Source organism: Juglans microcarpa x Juglans regia, chromosome 5D, assembly GCF_004785595.1.
Source record: "Juglans microcarpa x Juglans regia isolate MS1-56 chromosome 5D, Jm3101_v1.0, whole genome shotgun sequence".
NCBI lineage: Eukaryota > Viridiplantae > Streptophyta > Magnoliopsida > Fagales > Juglandaceae > Juglans > Juglans microcarpa x Juglans regia.
Window position 1 is genome coordinate 1,445,327 of NC_054602.1, and position 27,961 is coordinate 1,473,287.

The following is a 27,961-nucleotide window of genomic DNA, read 5'->3' on the forward strand; positions in this document are numbered from 1 at the left end:
GATGTTTGCACGCTGCAGCAATCGTTCGCTTCCGGTGCGTAATTGGTGCATATTTTGGTCTCATACATGGACGTCCTACATGAAATTGGGGTATCATTTTTACAAAAGCATGAAAGATCGTTTGAGACCAGTTCATTCTGCAGGCTCCAGCCTATCTTCCTCTTTTGCATTTCAATTCTTCCGGACTGAAACAAGGTTATTGTGGGTTGTGCCAAAACAAACAGAGGATAGTCCCAACAATTTAAAATTAAGGCTACGTTTGGATGTTAAACTGAGTTGAGTTGAGTTGAATTAAGATGATAAAATATTATTAAAATATTATTTTTTAATATTATTATTATTTTAAAATTTGAAAAAATTGAATTGTTTATTATATTTTGTGTTGAAATTTGAAAAAATTGTAATGATGAGTTGAGATGAGTTTAGCTTCCAAACGAAGCCTAAATCGAAACCATAATCTATCCATAAACAACAAAAGTATAGAAAGTGCCGGCCAAAAAAAAAAAAAAAAAAATCTGCTCTGGAAATAAAAAGCACGCAAATTAAAAGCCAACATGAAAATAGAACAAAATGAGTCAAAAGCAATACTAACTCGGCAACAGAAATCAAGAATAACAATTATTTAGCAGAAACGGTCAAAAAATAACATTCGAAAGTGTAAACGTAGTGACTTATCCTTCTGCATATTGACATGGTTTTCTTTTTATTGAAAAATTATAGATACACGAAATGTCCCATATACTCACTGTACCAAATACAGGAGTTTTTTTCACTCTAATTTTCAAAGAGATACACGAAGACAGACAGACTGAACACCCAGCTATAAAGACCATTTTCTAAAAACTTATCCACCAAGGTTGTCTCGCACTACCAAGAACAAATACACATCATCTGTGTTCTTTGTAATAAAAAGTAATTGAAGAAATCTTTCTCCATCGGGTTCATTCAAATGGACAAATTCACTGAATTATAGATACTTCAAAAAGATCACAGGGACGACCGAACCGCAAAACTTTATACTATGACTCAAAATCATGCATACCATGACTCAAATCTCAAAACGAAAGCATTCAAATTCCGAACCTCAATTTACTAATTTAGATCGCATACAAAACCCAAACATATAAAAACAAGAAAAAATAACCGCCAAAAAACAACATAAGAAATAACGAGGAGCCAAGTTTTAAGGATCAAACTGACAACAAGTCAGACAATTAAATATGCCTCAAGAAATTGAGTTCATCAAGGAATTCTCCTTTCACACATCTAATTGAATCATCATTCTTGAAAATCCATCCTATCTCTGTTTTCTTAAATCAAAGGGGTTAGTAACAGTTAATAAGAATATTGAAAGAAACAAAAACTGTTCCCCGCCTTAGGGTGAGACTAGAAAAAGTACCAAAGGAGCTGAAATCCCAATCAATAATCTGAAACCCCCGCGAATGAAACAGCACGGAGGCTATCCACCGCAAGGCTCCAAAGAAAAATGAGGAAGTGACAGATCCAATGGCAAAGAGAAATGCCTCACGGACAACCCTTTCCAGGTGGGAGAAGAGGACTCAAAAGGAAACCCTAGAGAGAACCGTATGAATTGATTTAGCGCAGCTATGACTCGAAACGCTTCCATTGTTTAGTGTGGAAGGCGATCTTAAGGGCCGCGCTTAGAGATGGTTTCGAAGCATAGGAGAAAGACACTAGACAGAAAAACCTCGGGCAGAAACCCTAAGCAACAGGGAAAGGAAATGATTTAGCGGCGAAATGCATAGCGGTGCTTATATCGTTTCATTTGCTTTTACCTTGATGAAGTTTAAATATTTTCTAATTTAATTTCACAGATTCTCTTAGTGGACTAGGCCCGGTGAGTTCTGGCCCGATTGTAATGGGCTTAGTTCCCGCCGGAACTGTTGCGAAATGAGGCCTCACGCGAAAATAATATGGAACTTAACGGATATCAAGCACTATGATCGGCTTTGACTCAAAGTATGCCGAAAGGTCCGTCCATGATTTGTAATATAAAAATTTTATTTACAAATCCGTATACAGAACAGAATATATCTAGTAAAAGTATTTATGTAATATAAATTTTTTAGGATAAATTTTAAAATTTAGATATTATAAATCAAATCTTATCATTTAAGCGATTTAAATTATTTATTTTACAGACTGGCATGAGAATTATTGGCAAAACCAAAACTTTGACGTTGGGGGCTATATAGATCTATATGAAGAAGACTATGCTTGCATACATACATATGTGTATGTATATGTTTATATTATACACTTTGTTGTTTATAATTATAAAAGAATACATTATAGATGCAATTTGATCTCATATTCCTTCGATTTATAACAAACCTTTTTATCAAACATGATAATTGATCATATTAAAATTTTTAATTCAAATAAAATAAGAAAGCCCAATGTATATTTGTGTTCATGTATTTTTCATTAGATGAAAGATTGATTGATTTATTGATTGAAGAAACTTAGGAGAGAATATGCAAACGTTTGTTTAAAAAAGACACTTTGATTTTTGTTAAAATGACTTTTGGATTTTATAAAAGAAATCTATATGAACGCATATAGATATATGTAAAGTCATAATTTAGCAACCGAATTTTGGATTTTTTAAACTTGTATCTTCAAGTCTTTAAATTTGTGGAGATATATATATATATATATATATATATATATATTATTTTTTAGGTAAGTATACTCGTTTTTCTATTTGGAAGTAAAATTTATGAAGTACTTAATAATTGTAGATGGGATTAGAAGTACTTTTCATATGTTGGAAAGATTTCAAGAAGTTTCCAAGTTTTTTGGGATCATTAATAATATTATTTTTTATTTTATTTGAATTTGAATAATAGTTATTAATTATTTATTGGGAGGCTAGGGGGATTAACCATGCATAGCCCCTCTAGGCTAAATGTGATTTCGTCAATTTTGATAATAGAATAACTCATTATGATATTTATTAATTAATGGCCGATAAAAATCATGGTCACGAGTTTAATAAATCTCCGACCGCAAATATATTTAATATATATATATATATATATAAAATATTACGTATGCGTGTTTACAAATTATATATCAAACGGATAAAGGATGCTATTTATTGTATAAGAAAACAATGATGAAAACTAATCAACGATAATAACGAGTCAGCACGCAATTCATGAAATTAGTAGTGATTGCATTTTTGCAGGACCAACATGAAACATGCATAGTCAACATTTCAAGCCTTTTATGAATCGGCCCTGCGTACGTACCACATGACGCACGGAAGGTATTCAAATTTCAACCACGAGGTGACCAGCAAACGTACATCTCCGACAACATGCAGCGAGGACGCCAAGAGTATTATTAATTGTCTCATGCATGAATCATCATGTGGACAACAACTTCTTTGAAATGCATGCATGGATGAGGTTCTCTTTAATTTGTCAAAGTTTCGTAAAGAAAATTGTAAGGTTGTTCTTCGATCGATCGCGCGATCTGTCAACGACGTTGTTGATATATTATATATAGCCGTGAATTCAAATCATGCAAATTGAAAATCATATCCTGTGAAATTCAAAGCTGCATAAATTTTTTGTCTTTTTGTCTTTCAAAGTCTTTGCAAATAATGTGATTGCAACTAATTGAAAATCATATCCTAAACAGTACTCAGTGCATGGAAACGAGCTGACAATTTTTTTTTTTTTTTTTTGTAATTATATAATTATGGAAATTCAAATCCCAATCTACCAATTATCAGTAGTTATTTGATCAGACTCGCAACATTTAATCAATATTTAAAGAGATCAGCGTGGATGACAGCTTAGTCATTGATCGGCTTAATTAATTTGTTATCATGATTATTGATTACATACAGTATGCTTATCGATCGTGGAAAATAACAATAAACACACATTAATTAAGAAATATACATGAACAAAGATATGCCGAATTAGTAGCTAAATTAACTTATCGATATATATTATTCAACATACATATGTGTGAGTGGGGAAAATTATATTGGTAAGTCATGTGTAAAACACACCCTCTATATTGTTGATATGGCAAAACTTTGCAAAAACAGTTTAAAATTTAAATTTCTTACAAATTAAATTATACCATGTTAACAGTATAAAGAGTGTGTCCTTCATACTAATTTATAAATGAGAAATACAACTATATAGTCCCAATTATATCGCTCACTTTGCGCGTTCCATTGCCACATCGCTTACTAAGAGAATTAATATATATATATATATATATATATATATATATACTCAAAATAAACTGGCGTTAAAAAATATAAAGAATAAGGTTGGAATTCTAAGTTTTTTGTACCATTTATATATATATATATATATATATATGGTTTTTTTTTTTAATAAGTCACGTAAAATCACAATGGTGCATACTACATCAATAGTGCATAATAAACAGACGACATAATAGCATTTATCTTTATATACATATCATGTCAAGTGAAAAGAAGCAAAATTATTCTATATTAATTGCTTTCCACTTCTAGTAGAGTTGGACGGAAATTACTTACCTAAAACCATTGGTAGTACTGGCGGAGCTCTACAGTTAGCAGCTGTGACTGATGGCTTTGTTGGAGAGAGACTGCCTAGCCTCTTCCTCCGTCCACGTACTTTATTAAGAAAATTAAAAATATATATATTTAAAATTAAATAATGTCTACAAACATTAAAAATAAATTAAATTTTAAATTTTTTCTAATTTTTTAATAAGTCACATAGCATTACCTCATCAATAAGGTAATTAAATAAACAGTATAAGTGGGACGGATAATAGCATTTATCTTTATAATTAATAGAAATATTATATAATTATATATATATATATATGTCATGTCCAAAGAAAAAAAAAACAAAATTATGCTATATTAATTAATTGCTTTCCACTTTAGTAGAGTTGGAAGGAAATTACTTACCTAAAATCATTAATTGCTGTGACTGTGATGGATTTGTTGGAGGGAGACTACCCATAAATCTCGCGATTTTTTTGAGGAAAAAAAAAGTAAGAAATTTATAATAAAAATAATAAATTTATAATAATAAAATCTACTTTTTGTAAAAGAGTGTAAAATTTTTACATCCTAAAATTATATTCAATATTAAAAATCTATGTCATGTGAAGAAAACGACTCGCAGGTACGTAAACATCCTTTATATATAATTAGAGAAATAATATATACAAATTTTTAATTTACAAACCTCACGTAAGTTCTTTATAAAAAAAAGTTGATCCTACCATAAAAAAATATGAAAAATTCATTTTTCTTAATAAGATTCATATTTTTACAAAAGACTTACATATTTGAGATTTATACATATTACTCTTATATATAATTATTACCAATTTCTCTTAATTTGTAACACGACTCTTTTGTACCCGTGCCATAATATATAATATAAGTCGAGTCGTCGACCATCGATAAAGTAACGAGAATTACATTAATACAGGAGGAAACCAAAAATATTAGCCTTCCCCAAAAATACAGTACTAATTAAAAGTACCATATACTTACTTTCTTTGCGTGGGTTAACCATGACTTTGATGGTGTTCTACTAACATAATTATTAATAGTAATGGTATTCTACTAACATTAATAAATTAAGTCATATCTATGTTTGGACAGTACGCCATGCATAAATATTCATCAGAAGAAAATCCTCTCCATTTACTCGCGATCATGATGATCTATTCCATCCCATCGGGCCGGAACCAATTATTCAATTGCTGATCCCAATCCCACAAGTTCTGATCATCATCAACAGCCATTCCCTTGTTCTTACCTTCCCGGCCAGGTTGGCCATGGTCTCCTGAGGATGAACTCTCCGGTGAGGTTGTTCTCCGATCAGTAAATGGAAGGTTCAGACCAGATGACCTTGGTACTGCCTGACCATCGCCATGATGAATTTGCTGTGCTGCTGGCTCACCGCGGCCTATTACTACTGATCCAGATGGCCGTCTATCAAATGCCCTCAAGCATTTTGTTTTCTTGTAGACTCGACACAAACTAAATTCTTGTCGTAACTGTGGAAAGGTATACACAATAATAATAATAACTATTGAAAAAAAAACCATAAAGATCATATATATCCAACCAATCATATGATCATCATGAGCATGATCAGGCCTAGTAGTACTCTCGATATTCAAAGCTAGCTAGCATACTCATCTTATATATATTGCATATATAAGATATTAAGGCTTGTTTAATTTCCAGATCATTAATTATAAATGCTAGGGTTTCATAACAGGCCGATCCAAACCAAACTAATTAAGCTGTAACGTATAACAGACCGACCCACCATTAAGGCATATGTAATTGGATTACATTAGCTCATACTTGTAAACTTCGACGTACACATGATATGTTGATTAATTATCATGACATGGTTCTTTATCGATCATCTTGATCAAGATATATATCAACATGAATATATATATATACTCAGAGAAAACATTAAACCCTGCAATCAGGAGGATGCAAAACATTATTCTAATTATAAATTTATAACTAGCCCTACAAAAAAAATTAAGCAAAGACTTTTGTGAATATATGTTGACAGATATTCAGTTTATACGCACCGTAGGAACTGCACCAGCAGATGCGGACTCTTCTCCTTCGATGGCTTTATATTCGTTCATCTTCCACTCGGATTTTCTTCCATTTGGAGCTCTTCCATGGTAGAAAACCATGGTCCTTTTTACTCCAATAATGCGATTTTTGGAAGAGTAGACATAATTAGGAGACCCCGTAGCTTTCCAGTACCCTATTGTAGTGAGTCGTCTTGGTCTTCCCCCGCGGGCTTCACTCTCTTGTCTGGGAATGAAGAAAAACCACTGCTCAGGGTCTCCATAGCACAGGTCTCCCGAAAACTCTGATTATCCCGAAAAAGAGAGATTAGAAGAAATCGTGGAAGCAAAAGCTTGTAGTATTCATCCAAGATAAAAAAAAAAAATTACAAAACAATTCAAACAAAAAGGTTAATTAAGCTCCAAGATACGTACGAGGTTATAAGAAAGAAAGAATTCCTACTCGTGGTGCAGAAATTTATATTCCTACTCGTGGTGCAGAAATTTATAAGGAATAAGAATCTGATCACTACGTACATTTAGGGCTAGCTAAGAATGTTTATTCTATCTAAGATTCTAAAGTTTTCTGCATTTTTATATATTCTGATCTTAATCTATAATCATCCAGAGACTTCAAACATGCAATATAGAGATCACCATCTTATATTACATGTATCCGGCCAGGTCAACGGAAAAGGAGATCTTAACGTTGTACTGAATTTGAGATATTATTGAAAGCTGCTAGCTATAATGCTTATAAAAGTTAAAAACAAATACTGCTGGAAACTTCCCTGGTGTGTACTCATGTATATATACGTAATTAATTATACAGGCCGATCGATCAAAGCATTGAATTGAAAGTGGCCTCAAACTGGCAAGAACTAACTCCGACTATTTGTACAACATATAGAAATTTGATTAGGAAATTAAAAAGAAGAAGAAATAAAATGAACAGCCAAGAACGAGACATATATATTTATAATCAAAGAATTAGAAGATATTTACGTGGGAGATCCCATGGGTTGGACTCATATATATCCAAAAGTGGTATAACCCTGTCCATAACTCGGTTCAAATCCTCCCTGCTCCCTTCTAGCTTGTTGTGCAAATAGAATGAAATCAATTCTTCCTCCGTTGGGTAGAACCGAAACCCAGGTGGCAAATCGTCCATTACTCCTGGTCTCTCTCTTTGTTCTCTATCTCTCACGCGCGCGCACACGCACACACAGGGACAACTGTGTTAGGAGATGCTAAAGGATAATCTAGTTCCTTATATATTGTGGTTTCAACTTCTCATCTTCGACATTGGTGAGGCTTAATTGATGAAAGTTAGGCAAGAATATTGCAAAAAAAGAGAGAGAGCTTTAACCGTGAAAAATAAGAAAGTCAGGAGAGAGAGAGATAGAGAGAGACTTTGGGGTTGCCGGGAAACTTCCACGCGCTTGTGTCGAAAGAATTATGTCTCCTGCTTATGTCCGTACCAAGCGGTGAAGAACTTGTTGAATCAGTCAAGCATAGTATTTCCCCGCCGGTTATTAGTATTGATCTATACATATATATATACGTAAAGTCAAATTTATATAATATGACCATAAAATCCTTCACATTAGTTCATGCATATCTAAATATTTAGCTACTTATAAACAGTACTTATCTAAATTTGGATAACTACTATTCACCCTATAAATCATATTTTAATCATTATTTCTCTCTCCTCCCACTCTCTCTCACAATCATTTCCTTTTCTCCCTCATTCAACAACACAACAAACCTTCACTTGCACATTTATTTTATTATTATAATATATTATATATTTTTTCATTTTATTATATTTTAAATATAATATATAAAAAAATTTATATTTTTTATTATTGCATTTGTATTATTAATGTCAAATGTATGTAGTGAATTCTAATTACAAAATATATATTAAAAATTGATATCAGCAAAAAATTAATAATAATAAAATAATAGGTAAAGTGGAGGATTTGTCTCAAATATGCATAAGCCAATGTGAGAATTTTATTTGAATGAAAAAGTGAATATGCAAAAGAGGTGATTTTGCATATGCATATGCATAGACCAATGCTAATGCTCTAAGTAGAGCATCGGCAATGACCATTCCCAAGTTAAAATTTTGGCTAGGATTTTAAGTCTTAGTTATAGCATTAATTTTTAGTTAGGTGAATTTATATTGGATTAGTCATTTTAAATTTTAAATAATAATACAATATTATATATTTTAATAATTATATATATATTTTTTTATTTTATAAATACACTTCATATATTAATTAATAATTGAATTTTTACTTAAAATTATTATTTTCTAACTATTTTCTCCTTCAACTTAATTATCCAACAAACACATATAAACCAAATTTTCTTTCAGCTTAAAATATAAATAAAAACAATGACCCCAATTCTCAAACTACTGGAAAATATATAAATAAAGAAATAATGAGAAAATAAAAATATCCAAAAAGAAAATAGAAGAAGAATGCACAGAATGCATAAAAGTGAAAAACATTTCCTATGAGGGAGAGAAGAGTGAGGGAAAGAGAGAGGGATGATTGGTTGAAAATATTAAAATAATTGTTTGGTATGTGAACAGTAACTCTTCAAATATGACTAGCCCCTTAATTTACTGTAGCTCATATTTTGAGCTTTAGTAGTTTGGCTAGTTTAATATAGATGATTTTTCTCATACCTAGCCAAAATATAAAGATACATTGGCATTTGGCAAGTCCAATGACAATGCTCTTGGAGCACTAGCATCCTCATAATTGTACTTAGTTAAATTATAGGGAAAAAATATGAAAATGGAAGAAAAATGTGTTACATCTGATTTCCTATAGTAAGTGATTTTAGGATGTGTACAATTGATTTTTAATAGAATATAAAGAGACAATATAAAAGGAAGTGAGAGAAAAAAATAATAAAGAAAAAATATTATTTTAATAAAATAAAGAAAGAATAAGAATTGAAATGTAGGAGGTTTTAAAAATATGAGTAAAATTTAAGAAAACATTTAGAGAAAAATGACTTTTAGCTAAGATTTAGGAAAAAATTTACTCATCTGGACTGTACTCTTTGGAGCAATAGCAAACCCATTCCCTATAACCAATTATTAGCCAAATTTTAGGAAAAGTACATTAAAAATAGAAAAATGGGAGCTACATCTCATTCCCAAAAATAAGATTTGAATTAAGGATTGCTAGCAACTCATTTAGCAATCCTGAATCATTCTTTATATTTTTTTATTCTAAACTTATATTTTAATAGAGCATAAAAAAAGAATATAAATAAATGTGAGAGAAGAAAATAATAAAAAAAAATAAAGAGAAATTATTTTAATAGAATAGAAAAATAATAGAAAGTAAGATGTGAAATGTTTTGAAAAGATGAGTAAAATTTAGAGAATAATAATTTTTAACTAAAATTTAAGAAAAAATTTGCTCGATGTAGATGCTCATAGCCCCACCTTAGCTTTCTGCACTAGGCCACGATAGCATAAATGTATACATATATGGCTTTCTTACAAATTAACTACGTGCTGTCGTCGATAAAGGGACACACACATATATATATATATATATATGGAGTCAATTATCACTTTTATATATAATTAAGGTCTATTTATATATAAAAATATTTTTAATTCATCTCATCTTATTATATAATAAATAATTTAATATTTTTAAATTTTAAAATAATAATAATATTAAAAAATAATATTTTAATAATATTTTATTTAATTCATTTAAAACTACCTCATTTATCATTATCTAAACGAGCCTGCCTTACAAGTTGTGGTCAAGGAACCAGAAAAAATTGGACAAGATCATAATCACGAAATTATTGATTATGACGGCCATTAATAAAGTATGATTTGTTTCTAAATTATTCGGAATGCGCGTCTTAAATGTCGAGAATTTTCGTTGAACTGCCGAGGACGAATCCGGATTACAGCACACGTTGCTAACGTGCTATATATAGATGCACAGTTGCCTGAGAAATTAAAAGCTGGTGAGCAGGTGGGTTCCATCCGTTTTCAATTTTGATTTTTAGAACAACTATTCGAATCAAATTGGACCTATATATACGTATATATTATTTTTAATTTTTTGTATTATATAAAAAATATTTTTATCTGATTTTTTATATTATATTATATATTATATATTACATGTTGAATTGTTAATTAATATAAAATAAAATTCTAAAATCTTATTATTAATGTCTATTAATCTTATAACATAAAATTAATATAACATAAATTAATCTTATAATTTTTAATATAACATTTAAATTTTGATATAACATATAAATTTTAATTTTATAACATAAAATTAATATAGCATTAGTATAACATAAAACGAGAAATATGAGTCAATCACTTGCGTGCTGAACTAGTTTTATTCGAAATTGATTTTGTTTATTCATAAAATTGAAAAGATTAGACTGAAATTAAAAAAATTAGAAGTTTTGATTTTGATAGTGAATCGATCCGATATCAATTCTTAAATTTTCAAAATCGATGGATACTTATTCGATTATAAAAAAATGTCCAAAACGAGACTAATTACAATCTAACTACAAAACATATTTCCAATATATTGCATGTTCTCGTACGTCTTTTATCATATAATTAATACCGATAAAAAAAAATACTTCTTAAAAATCTTAGCTGAATTCTAAGATTGAATTGAGAAATATTATATATATATAATGGTCAGATATTAATATTCAAGTATTTATCTCTTCCAAATCAAGATCTTAAAATGCAAGAAATATGTAAAAATTTAAAGCTCTGATCTCAAATCATCTGTATGTATATAGTAATTAATAATTTAAAAATAATAATAAACTGTTGGTAAATATTAGTAATAAAATAATCTAAAAACATTTGAAAACAGACCCTAAGATAAGGATAATATAACCTAGCTAGCTAGCTCCAGCTAGTACTACAGCAAGTCATGTGGTTGTCCAGCAAACAACAAGATGTATGATCAAAAGTTCCATGACTTCAAAATTACAAGCTGATGGAAATTTGTTTAATCCGATGGAAATTTATATTAAGTTTGCGGCCTTGATCTTGTTAATTTAAGGCTGTATTTGGATAGTGGAATGATCTGTTCATTACTATTTAATATTTTTTTATTAATTCACTTAATTATTATTTAATATTTTATTATTTTTTTATTATTATTACAGATCATCTGAAATCCCTCTACTATCTAGAATCCAACAAAGTAAAACTGACTTTCGAAATCACGGCAGTGGCCGTTCAAATTAAAGACTCTAAAAATTACAAAGTCATGATAATTCCCGGTAAAAGTCAATGAATGTTACTATTGATGTCAAAAATAAATTAGGAGATCGAGGAATTAAATACTAGACTGGATATGCGTGTATGGGATTCGGTTTACATTTGGATTCCAATGACTGCCTTTAATATATCGTTATAATTTATTAATTTAGTTTATCAGTGCATACTTTTTTTTTTATAAATATCAGTTCGTACTTGAGTCAGGTTGAGTGGTTGCGTGCGGTGCCGTGCGCGCATGACTTCCTTTAAATTCCTAGAGTACTTTTAGGCGTGAATCCAGATTCCAAACCGACATCTTTTGAATTTCCACGGCTTTCTGCACCCAGCTAATTTACACACACATGACACATATATGCAGACACATGTACACACTCGTCGAAACCATGACTGCGCACTAGCTGTCTTTTTTCCTACTGCATGGGGGTAATTTTCAACTTGCAAGATTTTTCTTTTTCAAGTTTAGCCAATCATCACCACTGTTCAAAGTAATTTACGTTTCAGATTCTTCTATCAAACCTTGTACCGTATAGAAAAACTAATGATCGGTAATTTCTCAAATTCGTGTATTAATTTTGTCGCCGATATTGATGAAATTAATTGTTGACGCACGCGCGCGCACGCAATATGAGAACTGCTGGCTTCCTTCTCTTCGAAACACTAGCTATAGCCTATATCTGTGTATGAATACATGAAAACTTCGTCCCGGCCGCATATAAAATCAAACTCCTATGTATAACGGTGTGGAAAATGAAAATAGAAAATGTTTCCTCAAGAAAAAACAGTACTTCAGGAAAAAAAAAACAAAAAAACAAACAAACAATAAAGATCATCATGACCAAACCACCCCAAGACTGGGGATATTGGTTCTCCAAACATCCTTTGGAGTGGCCAATCGGCCTAAGAGTGGTCATGAATTCGGGAGCTGCGTGCTCGATCCACTCCTTTTACGACTGACTATTCTCTCGAAGGGGTACACGGTTATCCGAGACCCATGCAATCTAGTCTTGGTTAACTACCCTCTCAACTTTAATCAAGGATGGTTCGACCAAACCTTTGGTACGTACGTAATTTTGTTTTTAATTAATTTTTATTTTATTTCCTCCTTTTATTTATTTATTTTTTTTTTATAAAGGGAGTCAAAATAAAAAATAAAAATAAAAATAAAAGAACAACTCTGTCTCTACCTCTAGAGTGATAACTCGCAATATCCTGAATAGCTAGTAAATTAAGCTTTCTGAAAACTGAAGGTTCAGGGTTTATAAAAATTCTAGACTCTCTAGACTAGTATCATCATAGATTTTTTGGGTTTTAGTACATGTTTAAATTTGTGGTGGAAAATATAACTTATAACTTTAAGATTTATAACTTATAACTTAAATAATAAGCTCTATAGTTTAAAAGTTCTTTACTGTTTGATAAATATATATCTAAAGTACTTTTAAAATTAGTTACATTAATTTTTTAAAAATATATAATTATCTGCATGAACTTTTCTATAAAAGTTATAATTTGGTGCTTTTTAAAAAGTACACTTTTAACTTTTTTAAGTGATTAGAGTATTTTTTTTATAAATTTATCAAATATGTCATTTTTTTTTCTTTAAAAAAGTTTTTAAATAGTTAAAAGTACTTTTTAAGCTTTGAATCTCAATCCCAAACATGCTCTTAGTTGAAGATGCATGCATGAGAGGTGGGACTCTTCGAATTGATTTTCCAAAAAGAAAAGTCTGTTTTTGGTGCACAATACACTATAGGTTAGGAATTGCATGTTCATTAATCCCCCTTTGCCCTTGCTAATATATAGTTAGTCAAGATGGACCACGTCGAGAGGTAGAAAGCTGGGAGAGTTAGAGTTTGTTTGGAAATATAATTATTCTTAAATATTTTTAAACTATTTTATTACTATTTATAAATTATATATTATTATCTCATTATTATTAAAAAATCATCTAAAATATTACTATTCGTAGTATTTAAACGGAGAGTTAATTTGTGACAGGCCAATATATACATCATGATGATGCACGTGTAAATTATTAATGGTAAATAAGAAAAAATGGAGTCAAGATAAAGTCAATTAACACTTGACGCATCCATCCATCCATCCCAAATATTGATACAATTGAAAGTCTCGCAGGGCTTCACGCGCAATTGGACAAGAACGGGCAAATTGAATCCGTGTGAAAGCAGACCAGACCACGCTAAGCTGAATTGACCCCGAGGTAAAATAGACATACTCTTATGTAAAATGCTCTATATATAATTGATCCTATACAGTTTTCCACTTTATCATAATTATATTAATTCCCAGTGTCCCACAAAATTGGGGACTTTGTATCTACCTCTTTTTTCTGCAATAATAAAGTTTCTGAGTCAACGAGACCTACTGTTTCTGATATATATATATATATATATATATATATATATATATATATATATATATTCCAAATTACTTTATTCTTACCAATCTGTCAACTCCATCGCTAGTCGATCCATCTTTCGTCAAGATGATCAGTTAATTTCCATTTTCCTGCAAATTATATATATATATATATATATATATATATATATATGGAAGGATATTAATCACGTCTACTACTACGTACTTTACTCTATTAATTATCCTACCCCAAGTCCCAACTAATCAATTCCCCACGGCCTATCCATTAAAAATTCTCATATAAATTACATGGTTTTTGCGGCCCCAATCTTTCTTCAACTTGGAAATTAAACTCCCATTAATTTAATTTAATCTATAAACATGGTTTTTAATTACAAGATCGAGCCATGCATGCATGTAGAGTGAATCAAAGTTGATTTTAACGATCAGAGTCGATTCGAAGTTGAATTATAGAATGGAATCCAATTCGTACTACTCTTTCGCTACAATATTCCAGTACTATTCAAAGGTAAAATACTTACATTTTGTAAACTCGGTTAATTAAGATTATTAAAGATGAATGAAGAACTAAAAAATGGAATGCAATCTTAAATATTGGATCTTAATCGAAGGTTTAAAATAGTAATTATTTTTTATTATTTATTGTCGAGGAAAGAATAAATATGTGGGAAGTTTAGCTAGCCAGACTGCCTGACCAGCTGGTCTTTATTCATTAGAGCTGCGACCTTTTCATGAAACTTCCATGGCATTATCGTCGACCCCCTCATTTTCGCTCGAAGAAATAAATTCTCCCCCCTTTTCACACTGGAATCGGAGCGCATTTTCCTGACTTTGGACCGCGTGCTGAACAACACGTGCGAACGTGTGGGCCAATACGGAAAGGGATTGTCTTTCTTTCTTCAGTCAATTAGTGGTGTTGGCCAGGGCCACGTTGCTTGCACCTTCATTTTTGGTTCAATTGAAAGTTGTTTTTTTCTCGAAGAAAAATATCAAAAAAGGGTTACATATAGCTGACGACGCGTTTATAGTATAGGATAGGCCTACCCTAAATTAATTAGAAAATTAATCAACTTAAAAATTATTAAACGGAAGATAATTTTATAAACACGAAACACAGAACTTAGTAACTTACAACATCGAAAAGAATTATACGATCACAAAAGCAGCAAACGCCGGTGTATCGACTGGTCATCCGATTACTACGTTTCTAATTCCTGCTTTTTTTTAATTGATGATTAAGATAAAGTAATTGTAGAAGACTCGTACAACCAGTTTAGATAAATAAGTTACAGCAAACACCATCTCACTGCGCCTTATAGTCCTAGTTTAATAGTCTATATATCAGACTATTCAAAAATTGCTTAAGCTACTTCTCCTTGAAAATGAATGAGAGCTAAATTTTGACTCCATATGCCTCTTTTTTATTTTCATTAATGTTGTATTTGTTTGTTTTGAGATGATTGTTAGAGACTCATCCTATTGAATCTTGTATCATGTAATCCTTAACTCTTGTTTGTATTCGAAAATCACTTCAGTTCATCTCATCATTATAATTTTTTAAATTTTCATACAAAATATAATAAACAATTCAATTTTTTCAAATTTTTAAAAAATAATAAATATTAAAAATAATATTCTTTTATCTAACTTATCTAAAACAATTATCTGAATCCAAATCATGCACGAATCCGAATAACCCGAAGTACAATCAAGTGCTCATAACAATCTGCCTTTTACCATAACCGTACTGGCTTACAAATATTTCTGTCGTCATCTTCCAAATATCTAGACTTACATAAGAACCCGAAATTGTGAGGGAATAAAGCAAACTACGAGTTCATCGAACAGCCTGGTAAAAGATATACATTAAGCGGATTTTACATAGCAGGAAATTTTGTATGTTTGCCAGTGTATGCATGATGGAAACACACGGTTATCACCAATCGTCTTCTAGGCTAGCACGGTGGAAACACAGGACAGTGCAAACAAATATGAAGAAGGATGTGAACTCGGTAAGCATAGCTCCTGTCTGGATCATTTTAGCATGCCTAAGGATTATAGGAAGGGCCATGCTCCCCACAGCTGAAGCTCCTGTAAAAAATTTTGCAGCATTTATCCAACTGCATTACAAAATTGACAGACAGAATAAATAAAAATAAACAAATAGAGTATTTATAGGACCAGCATATCCTAAAGATACGGCCACGATTCAAATTTATCACTCAGATCAATACACACACACACATATATATCGTTTAAATGAAGAGAAAAAGATTGTGTAGGTTAATTGGGATTAGATTGAGCAATACTAACCCCCCACTGTCCTGACTAGTCAGAAACTGAGCACCTCCAAAAAATAAGGAAGGCATTGCAGGTAAAATAAGTTCACATCACCAATATTTACAATGATCTAAAATAAACAAGAAAACAAACTCGAAACACCCTTACTAACCTGATAACATGGGCCACCAATTGTTGTATATTGCACAAGCCTAGCAACAGAGAAGAAAAGATGAGCAGTGAGTAAACAAATACACAAGAAGACTTCAAATTCATTTCGCATAAAAGGCTCTAGGCTTCTCTCATTTTAGCATTCCCTGATCTCCAATATGGTGATGCACCACTTACATAGTTGCTGATAGAATGGCGAAACCCTCCCCATATACGAGATGATATGCAACCTCAATTTTTGTAATAAGTACATGAATTTCATTCAAGGACAATGCCACTATCCCCCCCCCCCCCCCCCCCCCCCCCAACTTTGTTCCCTAGCCCCCAAGTGCAATTTTTTTTTTAAATATTAAGAAAAAACACTCTTAAAAAAAAATAATATGGGGCAATTTCTTTTTTTTTTTAATATTAAGAAAAAACACTCTTAAAAAAAAAAACAATGGGGGGAGGGGGGGGGGGGGGGGGGACTAGCATTTTCCTTCATTCAAACTCAAGAAACGGTGAAGCTTAGGGGTTACATATATTCAAAAAAGACCAAAACTCAGGTATCAAAAAACCCTAGACATCAAACTAAATTTCAAGTTGAAAAGAAAATACATAAAACTCAGGACAATCAATCTAAAAAACCACCTGCAAGAAAAAGTCAGTTCAAACGGATAATAGAATAGTAAAGAAATGACAATTGCAATAAGAAAATATCTCACTACAATAGATGCAAGTAGGGAAGATCAATTATATCCATACGAAGAAGACCTCTTAACTTACCAAGCAAAATATTTCGATCCTCAAACCAATACATATTCAAAGGGAAAAGAAGAAGAAAATCCTGAAAGCTATGATCATTATTATAAATAAATATGGGTGGCCACCCAAAGGTACTTTAAGCCCGTCCGCTGATATCCAACCATCCTCCAAACTCCGATAGTTTCTCTCTCACCATAAACAACACACTAGGCATGATGGAGTCACTTTCCGCAGAAGTTCACCATGGTGGCAGCTCAATGTTCTTTCCAACATTCAAGGAGATTCTTCACACTTCTAGGTATTACTAAAACCATTCCAAATAGACTAAGGCCTCGTTTGTTTTTACATATGAGATGAGATGAGATGAGATGAGATGAAATAAGAATTGAAAATTGAATAAAATATTATTAGAATATATTTTTTTAACATTATTATTATTTTGAGATTTGAAAAGGTTGAATTGTTTATTTTATTTTGTGTGAAAATTTGATAATTGTAATAATTAGATGAGATGTGTTATGAAAATAAACAAGGCCAAATTTATGATTCCTTAAAAGCATTTGCCTCGTCATGGTGAAACAAAAGATGGTCAATACTATAGATTCACCACAACTTTGTGACATATAACACCAATCAACTACCAAAACATGCCTCGTCCGTAAATTTTCCCAAGGAGAGGATATTCCCTAAGGCAATTGTCCTAACAAAATAATAATAAAAAAAAAAATACACCTTCTGTGGGGAAACTCATATTTGAATAATGGTCATCGAAACTTGTACAGCTTTTGCCAGTCCAATTTGACACTGGTCGCCGAAAGAACACCTATTTAAGTTTTTAAATACAAAAGTTATTTCCAGAGCATTAGCAATAACTTGGTGTAAAATTAAGTCGTGACCATCACAGTATGTTTTCAGGTACTGGGAGATACAAACCAACAGCACGCCATAGAAATCCTCTGTGTGACTGATGAGCATCACACATGAAAATATTGTTGGAAATGAAGTACGTACATTAGAACCCTTGTCTAACAAATTTTCACTCTTGTCACAACCCTCCTAGTAGATATTAGCTCCTTTGATTCTCTTAGTTAGTTAAATTTTGAAGATACCAAACCTCATGCAAGTCAATAAATACAGGATTATAAAGCATTATTGATATGATAAGAAACAACCTAGGACTATTTATCCCGGGGAAAAAAAACAAATAATAAAGCGCATGACCACCACAACCTTAGAACCAGTCTATTATGAAAACATACCAGGATCTGTAGCAAGATGCTAGCTACAGATTATAAAGCAAGCCCAGCAAGCCTGCATGGGGGGCAGCGGGGGAGGAAAACAGTAAGTTTATTTAACTAAAAGCTGCAGACGGAGCAGAGATCACAAGAGTTCAAATTCCCAACTCACACTGTATAGAACATAAATATTTGGCAATCCCAGCATATCCATGCACCGCAACAAGAAATTATTAGAGCCATAACAATAGATGCATACCAAAAAATAATTAATACCGGCAAAATTATAAGAAAAGATTGCGTTAGCAACTTGTATCGAAAATCAAATTGGTTAACTATCTCAATCTACATTAGCCTCTCATACTGTCACTGTCCAGATCCCATATATATAATATTAGAAAGGATTTGTGCTTGAAACTCTTATCATATTCTTTCGGGGCGATAATTTGCTGCATAATCAAAAGTTGTATAGAAAAAGAGATAGTTGAAGTAGGAATCGTACCTTCAATGGACATCGCCATAGTTGGAAGGGGGTAGCTCCTCGTATTTACCGAGAGAGGAAAAAGGGAGCGCGAAGAGGAATGCGAAAGCGTACTCAACTTCTCAGACCCACCTTGTCGGGTGACTGACTATTAAATATTAGAGCGGCTCTGCCGGCCGATTATCACCGCTCGGTATTATCTTTAGATGTAAAAGTAACCTTTTTTAATTATTATTTATATTTTTTTAATATATTTAAATATTTTTAAAAAATAAAAAAAATATATCAATACACGTGCGATCACAGTTAAGTCACAGTTCTAAATGTTAATTACGGCCAGTTAAGTCACAGTGGTCAGCGGGTAGCCCTGCAGGGAAAAAAAACAAAAAATACGGCCGGTGAATGTTTTTCTTTTTTAACGGAATCGAATTCTAATTTTATTAATAAAAGAAAAATACTACTCAATCCTTTTAAAATTATCGTTCAAAAATAACCGCTTGAGTATTTTAATTTTTTTATTTAATAATTAAAGAAATGAGTGAAATTAAATATTTTTTATTTTTTATAATAATTAAAAACATTTAAAAAAATAATTTTAAAAAAATATCTATAAATTTATACTAGCCATACACTGCTTGTAGCAAGCAGCGTACTACTAGCATCATCCTTAATAAAAAATACTTAGAACACTCGTATTGAATTATCCAAATGTCAGTATAATTTTTGCACATTCATCTCTCAAAGAAGAAATGGACGCACATCTTGATCAGAGAATGTGATAAAAATTTCTTTGAGTTCCTTTTTCAACAGGATGTGGTGGCTACATAAGAGATAGAAGACTTCGAGCCTTTACCTAGATTTTCTCTCTCTCTTACTCCAATGACTTTCGCTTCGTTTCTTGGGAGAGTTCTCTTTGCCTCTGTTTTTATACTCTGCTTATCAAGAATTAGTGCATGCAATCACTACTTTTGTTTAACCTTCCATATGCTTTCAGTATTCATGGTTTTTTTTCCTACTATCGTAATGTCATTGATTATTAACTGGTGTAATTGGTGCAATTAAATGAAATATTAATTATAATTTGATTATTAATTAAGATATGAACTGTAGAATTGTAAAATATGATAAAAATAAATTAGGTAAAAAATAATAAAAATATTAAATTAAAAATATTTTATTATTATTTTAACTAGTAGATGGATAATTTAATGTGAGAATTAATTTTGAGTGAAATAACTAAATGCAAAATCATGTCATATTATACAAATTTTATATTTGTATTTACATAATCCAATGCTAATACTCATGTACAAAGATGACATAGAGTTACAATAAAAATCTCAAAATCATGTTCATAGAAAAAATATTATTTAAAAAACAGTTGAATAAATACAACAGAAAATTACTCAAAGCTAAAAAAGAAAACATTATAAAATAATGCTATAAATTATGGATAACTATATGTTGGGGAAGTTCAAATATTGAGGAAAAAGTAAGGTGGCAAGGTGGTCCGCTAAACCATTAAGTTCCTTAGTAAACATGATTAATATTAAAAAAATATTTTTAAAATGTAAAATATCTTCTCAAATATGGACACAAATGTAAAATTATTTTTTTTAAAAGCTTAAATTAATGGGAATAGATATATTTTATTATTTATTTTATATCTCAACATTCTCCTCACTTGATACCAAATTTAATTAAATTAATAGAAATATATAGATTTTATTATTTATTTTATATTTTAACACTTCCCTCACTTGACTCATTCTTAATGGATGACCATTGTAGAATATTTAACTAAACATGATCGAGTGTAAAGTCAAGATTCGAACTCAAAATTTATATTCTGATACTATGTGAAATTATCATTTATCCAAAAAACTTAAACTAATGAGAATATGTCAATTTTATTATTTATCTTATATCTTAATAACAAACTCCTTACGATTATCCTTTGCATTTCCATTTCGAACTTATGTTTATTGTTAGCTATAGATATCTTCTCATTGTATTTTTATAATTAAATAGACCGATAAACAAAATAAAACGATTAAACCATCTTATATTAAATTAAATAAATAAAATGCATTCCAGATATAATACTTAATGTTGGTATTTTTTAATAGATAATATTTTTTAATAACGTTTCTTTCAAGAGGTCATAATCGTTGATTTCCTTCTATTATCTTTGGCATTCAAGTGGGTAATCGAAAAGAATTCCAAAACGTTTTGAGATTGACGTTGGCTGCCTTTGATACCTTTCGGTTACAAAAAGCATCCTTATTTACTATTCATTATATTTGTCTTATTATTCAATTGCTTAAACCGAGCCGTTTGAAAAATCTACGGTTATAAACTTTTAAGTTATTAGATGTTAATATGAGTTTATCGATTGAATGTTATTTAGCCTGCATTAATTATCTTGATCAATTACTAGTGGCCGGATCTCTTGGAAAAAAGGGTTATCTTTTTCATTTGTTTTTTAATTCAATTGAGGCTAGAAAAGAAAGGTAACTTTATTTATAAGGTGAGTTATTTCTTTCGTACGGGTGGGGTATGTATACATTTTTAAGAGTATTTTCGGATAATAGAAATATGTTTTTTTAGTAGAGTTTAGGGTTCAACTACTTATGTAGAGTTGGTTCGGGTTATATAACGATCAGTTGAGCTGTTGTATCCTGGAGGAGTCAAGTCAAGAGGAATTCTGCTACATCTGTTAATTTGAGAGTTTGTACACTGCAGAAGGATTGAATCTCCTTAAAGAGAACGAGATTTTCGTGGTTCACTCCAAATTTTTTTTCATTTGAATATTAATTTTATAGTAATTTTTATTATATTATTGTGTATTTCACTAACACTTAATATGCAATTATATTTAGTAGAGGGCACCTGTATTTAGAGTGTACTATTAATATTTTTCAACATGCCTGTTTTCTGTAGTTAGCTATGTAACATATATATTATTAATGGTACGTACTGTAGATCCAATTTTTCATTGAGTAATGCTACTCCAATTTTTCATAGAATAATGGTAGATATAATCTTAGAATAAACAAATTAATTTTGTACACTATCTTTGAAAAATAGTAAGACCCAATAGTAAAAGTAGTAGATTTTTTTAATGTGAATTCTATATCCGTCTATTTTATTTAAATGTAAATTATAAAACTTACATATCTTAAAATTATACAGATGATTCTTTATTAGATATTATATATGATTATTGTGATCTTTCTTCTTAAAAAGAAGGCTCTCAACCCATAAATGTGTTGAAATGATCATTGGATTACCTTTTTTCAATAAATAATATTCCATTAAAACTATAAAGGGGATATATAAAAAAGATATATAGGTAATTCAAAAAACACATCTTTATAATTAATACGTACATACTAAAATGGTATTATTCAGTCTCCATGCAGTAAAGATCCTAGATAGATAATTTAGAGTCAAATAAAATTGGGATGTATATAATATTGATCTTATAAGAAAGCACAGAAGAAAAATACCTCAAGCTCAGCTTATAAAATTGATCTACAATTAGAGTAATACTTAACAATTTCACATCCTAAATATCTTATTAAGAGAGAATAAAAAGAGAGAGAGCTTTTGTATATTTTAGATGGTTCCAAAAAACCAATTGAGGAGGATTATATAATCCTCCTCCACACGGCTGGTCTTAAAGGCCAGCCTTCAATTGCCAAATTGAATGGCAGTAACGCATGGATTTATGCGTTACAAGCAAATAAGCCATGCGTTACACTGCAGTAAAGGAAGGGGTCAGCCCCACGTGGGCGCCCCTCCATCTAACATCTCTCACTCACACATAGTGGGCATGACCTCAGGTCTGCATCTCTATAATATTCTCAATGTTGTTCATATAAGTAAATAGGCTGTGCGACCACCAAGCACATCTATAGAAAGGTGGGAGTACATACACCAAATCTCTCACAGAGAAGACTAGCATAGTAATATTCTTAAAGTGTCTGGTCATGTCCTAGATTCATTCGATCACATCAAGATCAAACATTTTCAAACCCTTTTGAGTTAAAAAACTCAGAACAATGCTTGACCACCTCCAAATCATTTCAATGTGTTCACAACCTTTAGCCGCTACCAAGATGTAACATCATAGTTTGACGTCAGAAAACACTATCGAAGATACGATATCAAAGAGTCTTCCCTTTGCACTCATATCCAATGTTTTGAATACCGTACCGGATAGCGTACCGGTCAAGGCACTGGAACGAAATATTTCGGTACCGGTACCGTTTCGGGATAGCGTTTCGAGATAACGTTTCGGGATAGTCGATCTATAAATAAATTATATATATAAAAATTATATTCTAAAATAATAGTCTATATATAAATAAATTATATACAAATACATATATATATAAATTATAAATAGTATAGTCTGAATTGAGGGTTAAAAAATAAGTTTGTAGTTTGAAAAAATGAAAAAACGAAAAAAAAAAAAAAAAAAACACACAGGCCGAAATATCGGCCGGTACCGGCCGAAATATAGGCCGGTACAGGCCGAAATTGAGGCCGGTATGACCGGTACCGGCCGGTACGGCCGGTATTTTGGCCGGTACGGAACAGATATAGTACCTGTACCGGCCGGACGGCCGAAACGAAAAATTTCGGCCGTACCGGCCGGTACGGTACGAAATTTAAAACTTTGCTCATATCACTCAATTTTGGTCAAACTGCTTTCCCAACAATGCCTCTTTAGACCGTATCAATCATGGTTATAAACAGCATGCCAAAGTAGCAGACATCACAACTTCCATCTCGTGACATAGTAAAAAATAAATGACATTTTAAAAATGAGATTCACATAATGAGAAAAATGAGAACCTTTTACTCACTTACTCATATGGTCGTATAAGCATATAACATATGCTATGGTGGATTTCTCTTTCTCAAAGAGCAAATGTCTATATCAACACCGTACAAATCTTAGTCTAGTCGCTCCTTAAGCGTCTAACCCGAGGTCCTCTATTTGCACGCCTCCAAGATGTCAAAGAGGATCTCGCATCTGGCTAGCTACAAGCTATATGGATAGTGGGTAACCAATGTATAGTTCTCTCAATGGACCTCATCTTAACTCCCACTAAGACGACATATATTTGTGTCAACCAACTTATCTCTTTGGACAAGTACCTAGGGATATAATGTCTCATCTCCACTCGCTACTCAAGTGCTAAAGGCGATTGCTCGTGTGAGTGAGCCGATCTTAGCCTGTTAACATATATTGTGTATGTATTTAGAAAAACAATATGATAAAGACAATAATTTAATCATATTGTATTAATATCCCAAAGGAAAGATTACATCTCAATGTCATTTGAAACATAAATTACATTTATAGTCTACGTAGTCATAGATTCCTAACATGAGCCTCAAAAACATCTTTTACAATAGGCTTCGTTAAGGGATCAACAACCATGCGACTCATAGAAAGGTGTTTCAAAATCACTTCCTTTTACGCTACCATGTCTCTAATGTAGTGATATCTGACGTCTATGTATTCGGTTCTTCCATTATACTTTGAGTCCTTAACATATGCGAGAGCTGCCATGCTATCGCATAATATCGTCATCAGATCTGAAGTATCCGTGCCAATGTTTAAATGCTTGGGGAACCTCCATAACCAAACTGCTTATTGAACTATTGCAGAACAAGCTATGTATTCTATTTCTGCCTCCATGGTGGATAAAGCTATACAGAATTGTTTCTTGCTACTCCATGTAATGACGACTTTGTTGAGCAGAAAGACATATTAGTGGTTGATTTGCGCTCATCTAGGTCACTGTCTCAGTCTGCATCATTGCAACTTCTCAGCTGCAAATCTGAACCCTGATAGCACAACACATAGTCCACAATTCCCTTGAGATATCACATTATCCTCTTGACTGCTTTCTAGTGAGCCAGTCTGGGATTAGATTGAAATCTACTCACTAAGCCAACTCCATAGCATATGTCAGGCCGAGTACACATCATTGCATACATCAGACTACCCACATCATTAGTATAAAAGACATGAGCCATATTTTCCTTTTCTCTTTGAGTCTTAGGACACAACTCATTGGACAAGTTCTCGCTTCTTGCAACATGGGTGTCAATTGGTTTACATCCACTCATTAGGAAGCACTCGAGGACTTGTTTTATGTAAGTCTGTTGGGACAAACACAAAAGTCACTTTGAGCGAACTCTGTAAATTTTAACTCCCAGAATGTATTCTGTCTCACCCATATCCTTCATCTCAAAATTGAAGGATAACCACTCTTTTATGATGACTATCAACCATTTATCATTTCTAACTAATAGTATGTCGTCAACATACAATGAAAACATAACGAAATTCTTCTTAGACCTTTTGACATAGACTAATGGTCCTCTGTGATCATCGTAAACCCATTCGAGAGAATGACTCGATAGAATGTGAGGTACCATTGTCTAGATGATTGCTTTAGGCCATATATAGATCGTTTGAGCTTGCACACTTTGTGCTCTTGACCTTTGACCACAAAACCCGTTGGTTGATCTATATAGATCTCCTCATCTAGTTCTCCATTGAGAAATAATGTTGTCTTAACGTCCATCTAGTTCCAAATCTATGTTTGCTACTATAGTTAGAATTAGGCGAATTGAGGCAAACCTCGCCATTGGTGAAAATGTTTTCTCATAATCTATACCCTCATGTTGGGTATATCCTTTCGCCACTAAGCTAGTTTTGTACTTATCTATTGATCCATCCAACTTGCGTTTGACCTTAAGAACCCATTTGTTCCCAATAGTCTTACGCCCTTTTGGTAGATCAACCAGATCCCAGACCTTGTTAGTCTTCATAGACTCAATCTCATCATTAAGAGCTTTCATCCACTCATTTTTAGTAGAATATGAGAGAGCCTCATGCATTGTCCTAAGCTTGTCATCATCATGCAGATCTACCTTAAAAGCTTCCCATTCAATCTCAAAAAGATGACAGGGAATACTTTCACGTATGTTTCTACGCGACTAAGGTTGTTGTAATTGATTGACAAGTGGTGTGCTCCCACTCGAATTCAAATCCTTTTTATAATTGGTAGAAGTTTGAAGAATTTATTCCTCATTCTCAACTAAATTCCTTGGAGCACTTTCCTTTTGTTCCATAATCTCATGAAGTTTTAAACTCATATCAACCTTACCTCTTGTTCCACATTGCCATCAAATTGTACTCATACCCTTTAAAGTGTTATGAGTACCTTATAAAGATACAATTCTTCCCTCTAGGGCATAACTTCACATACTTGTGAGAAAGATCATGAACAAAACCCGTTGAACCCCTTGGCCGCAAGTTACTTAAATTGGATTTCTAGTCAGTCCATAGTTCATATGGGATGGAAGTTACTGATTTGGAAGGCACTCGGTTAAGAATGTAGGCAGTAATGAAAAGTGCATCCCCCAAAAAAGAAATTGGGAGGTTTGTTTGCGCCATCATTGACCTAATCATCTCAAGTAGTGTTCGATTTCTCCTTTTCGCCATGCCATTTTGTTGTGGCGTACTCGGCATTGTCAATTGTCTTTTAATTCATTTTTCATCACAGAGCCTTTTAAATTGCTCAAAGAGATATTCTTGTCCTCGATCAGTTCTTAGAGTTTTTAAACTCTTGTCTAACTGATTCTCAATCATTCTTAGATATCACCTAAAGCATTCCAATGCTTCAGACTTATGGAAGATTAAGTAGACATGACCGTAATGTGAAAAATCATCTATAAATGTGATGAAGTAGACACCTCTGTGTCTTGCCCTCACACTCATTAGACCACAGATGCCTGAGTGGACTAATTGCAGTGAAAAAGATGACCTAATGGCTTTTTCAAACGACTTTATCTTAGCTTTTCCCATTAGATAGTGTTCACATGTGGGCAAGATGACCTTAGTGAGATTGCCTATCAGGTCTTTTCTAGGTAATCGAGTCATTCTATCTTGCCCTATATGGCCAAACCTAGCATGTCATTTATATGAATCCAAATTATCAGATGCAAAAAGAAAAACAATAGACTCATTTATATTTGAATAATCCAAATTCAATATCATAAAATCGTCTTGAAGAAAAGCATTGTCATGAAACACATGGCTCAAATAAAAGGAAACAAAATTATTTTCAAATACAATTCGAAAACCAAGTCTTAATAGAGTGACTACAGAAAGTAAGTTTCGTCGGATCTCGGGAGTGTATAGCACATTGTGGAGGAAAAGAGTACGGCATCCCCGCAAGTCCAGCTTGTAGGTTCAAAGTCCTAGTACCTCTACGCTAGCTCCATTCCCAATCTTGATATCACGACTCCCAACTGGAATCTGGTGATACTCCGCAAACCCGACTCTGTCTCGCGCTATGTGTTCGATCATTCCTGAATCAACAGTCCACACAGGATATGAGTGAGCAACCATCACATGGCTAGTTACAAAAACAATGCAAGAAAAGTCAGAGTGTACCTTATTCGACTCAGTGCAGTCACGAGCGAAGTGACCATTCTTTTCGCAGTTGAAGCACTCTAATTTTGACTTGTTCTTCTTGCGCTTGCCCTTCTTGCTGTGCTGAGAAGTTCCTGACACCTTCTTAATTTGTCCAGCAGCTACACCATTCTTGGACTTCTTGTGCTTAGGCATTAATGCCTTGCATGAACCAGAATCACCCACATAGTCCGTATGAT

The 27,961-nt window shown here is 32.2% G+C and overlaps 1 protein-coding gene, 1 non-coding gene and 1 pseudogene across 2 annotated transcripts; all 3 read right to left on the reverse strand.

The window, feature by feature from the left end:
* Positions 1–1,197: 1,197 nt before the first annotated feature.
* Positions 1,198–1,293, reverse strand: LOC121266672. Its single transcript, XR_005940893.1, has one exon. It is a non-coding gene; the product is annotated as a small nucleolar RNA Z266 (small nucleolar RNA).
* A 4,173-nt stretch (positions 1,294–5,466) lies between these two features.
* LOC121265503 (NAC domain-containing protein 90-like) lies at positions 5,467–7,934 on the reverse strand. Its single transcript, XM_041169151.1, has 3 exons — positions 7,615–7,934; positions 6,622–6,914; positions 5,467–6,063 (listed from the first exon to the last, which is right to left on the reverse strand). Exons 1-3 carry the CDS (start codon positions 7,778–7,780, stop codon positions 5,728–5,730), a joined length of 795 nt encoding a protein of 264 aa, XP_041025085.1. The 5' UTR covers positions 7,781–7,934; the 3' UTR covers positions 5,467–5,727.
* Positions 7,935–16,277: 8,343 nt separating this feature from the next.
* On the reverse strand, positions 16,278–27,656 carry LOC121264715 (annotated as a pseudogene).
* Between the last annotated feature and the right edge of the window lie 305 nt (positions 27,657–27,961).

Excerpts from the sequence above, each read along its gene's own strand:
- LOC121265503 (XM_041169151.1), bottom strand. The coding sequence starts at position 7,780 with ATGGACGATTTGCCACCTGGGTTTCGGTTCTACCCAACGGAGGAAGAA. Across the intron at positions 6,915-7,614 it reads CAACCCATGGGATCTCCCAC|AGTTTTCGGGAGACCTGTGC; the intron begins GTAAATATCTTC and ends CGGGATAATCAG. Across the intron at positions 6,064-6,621 it reads CTGCTGGTGCAGTTCCTACG|TTACGACAAGAATTTAGTTT; the intron begins GTGCGTATAAAC and ends ACCTTTCCACAG.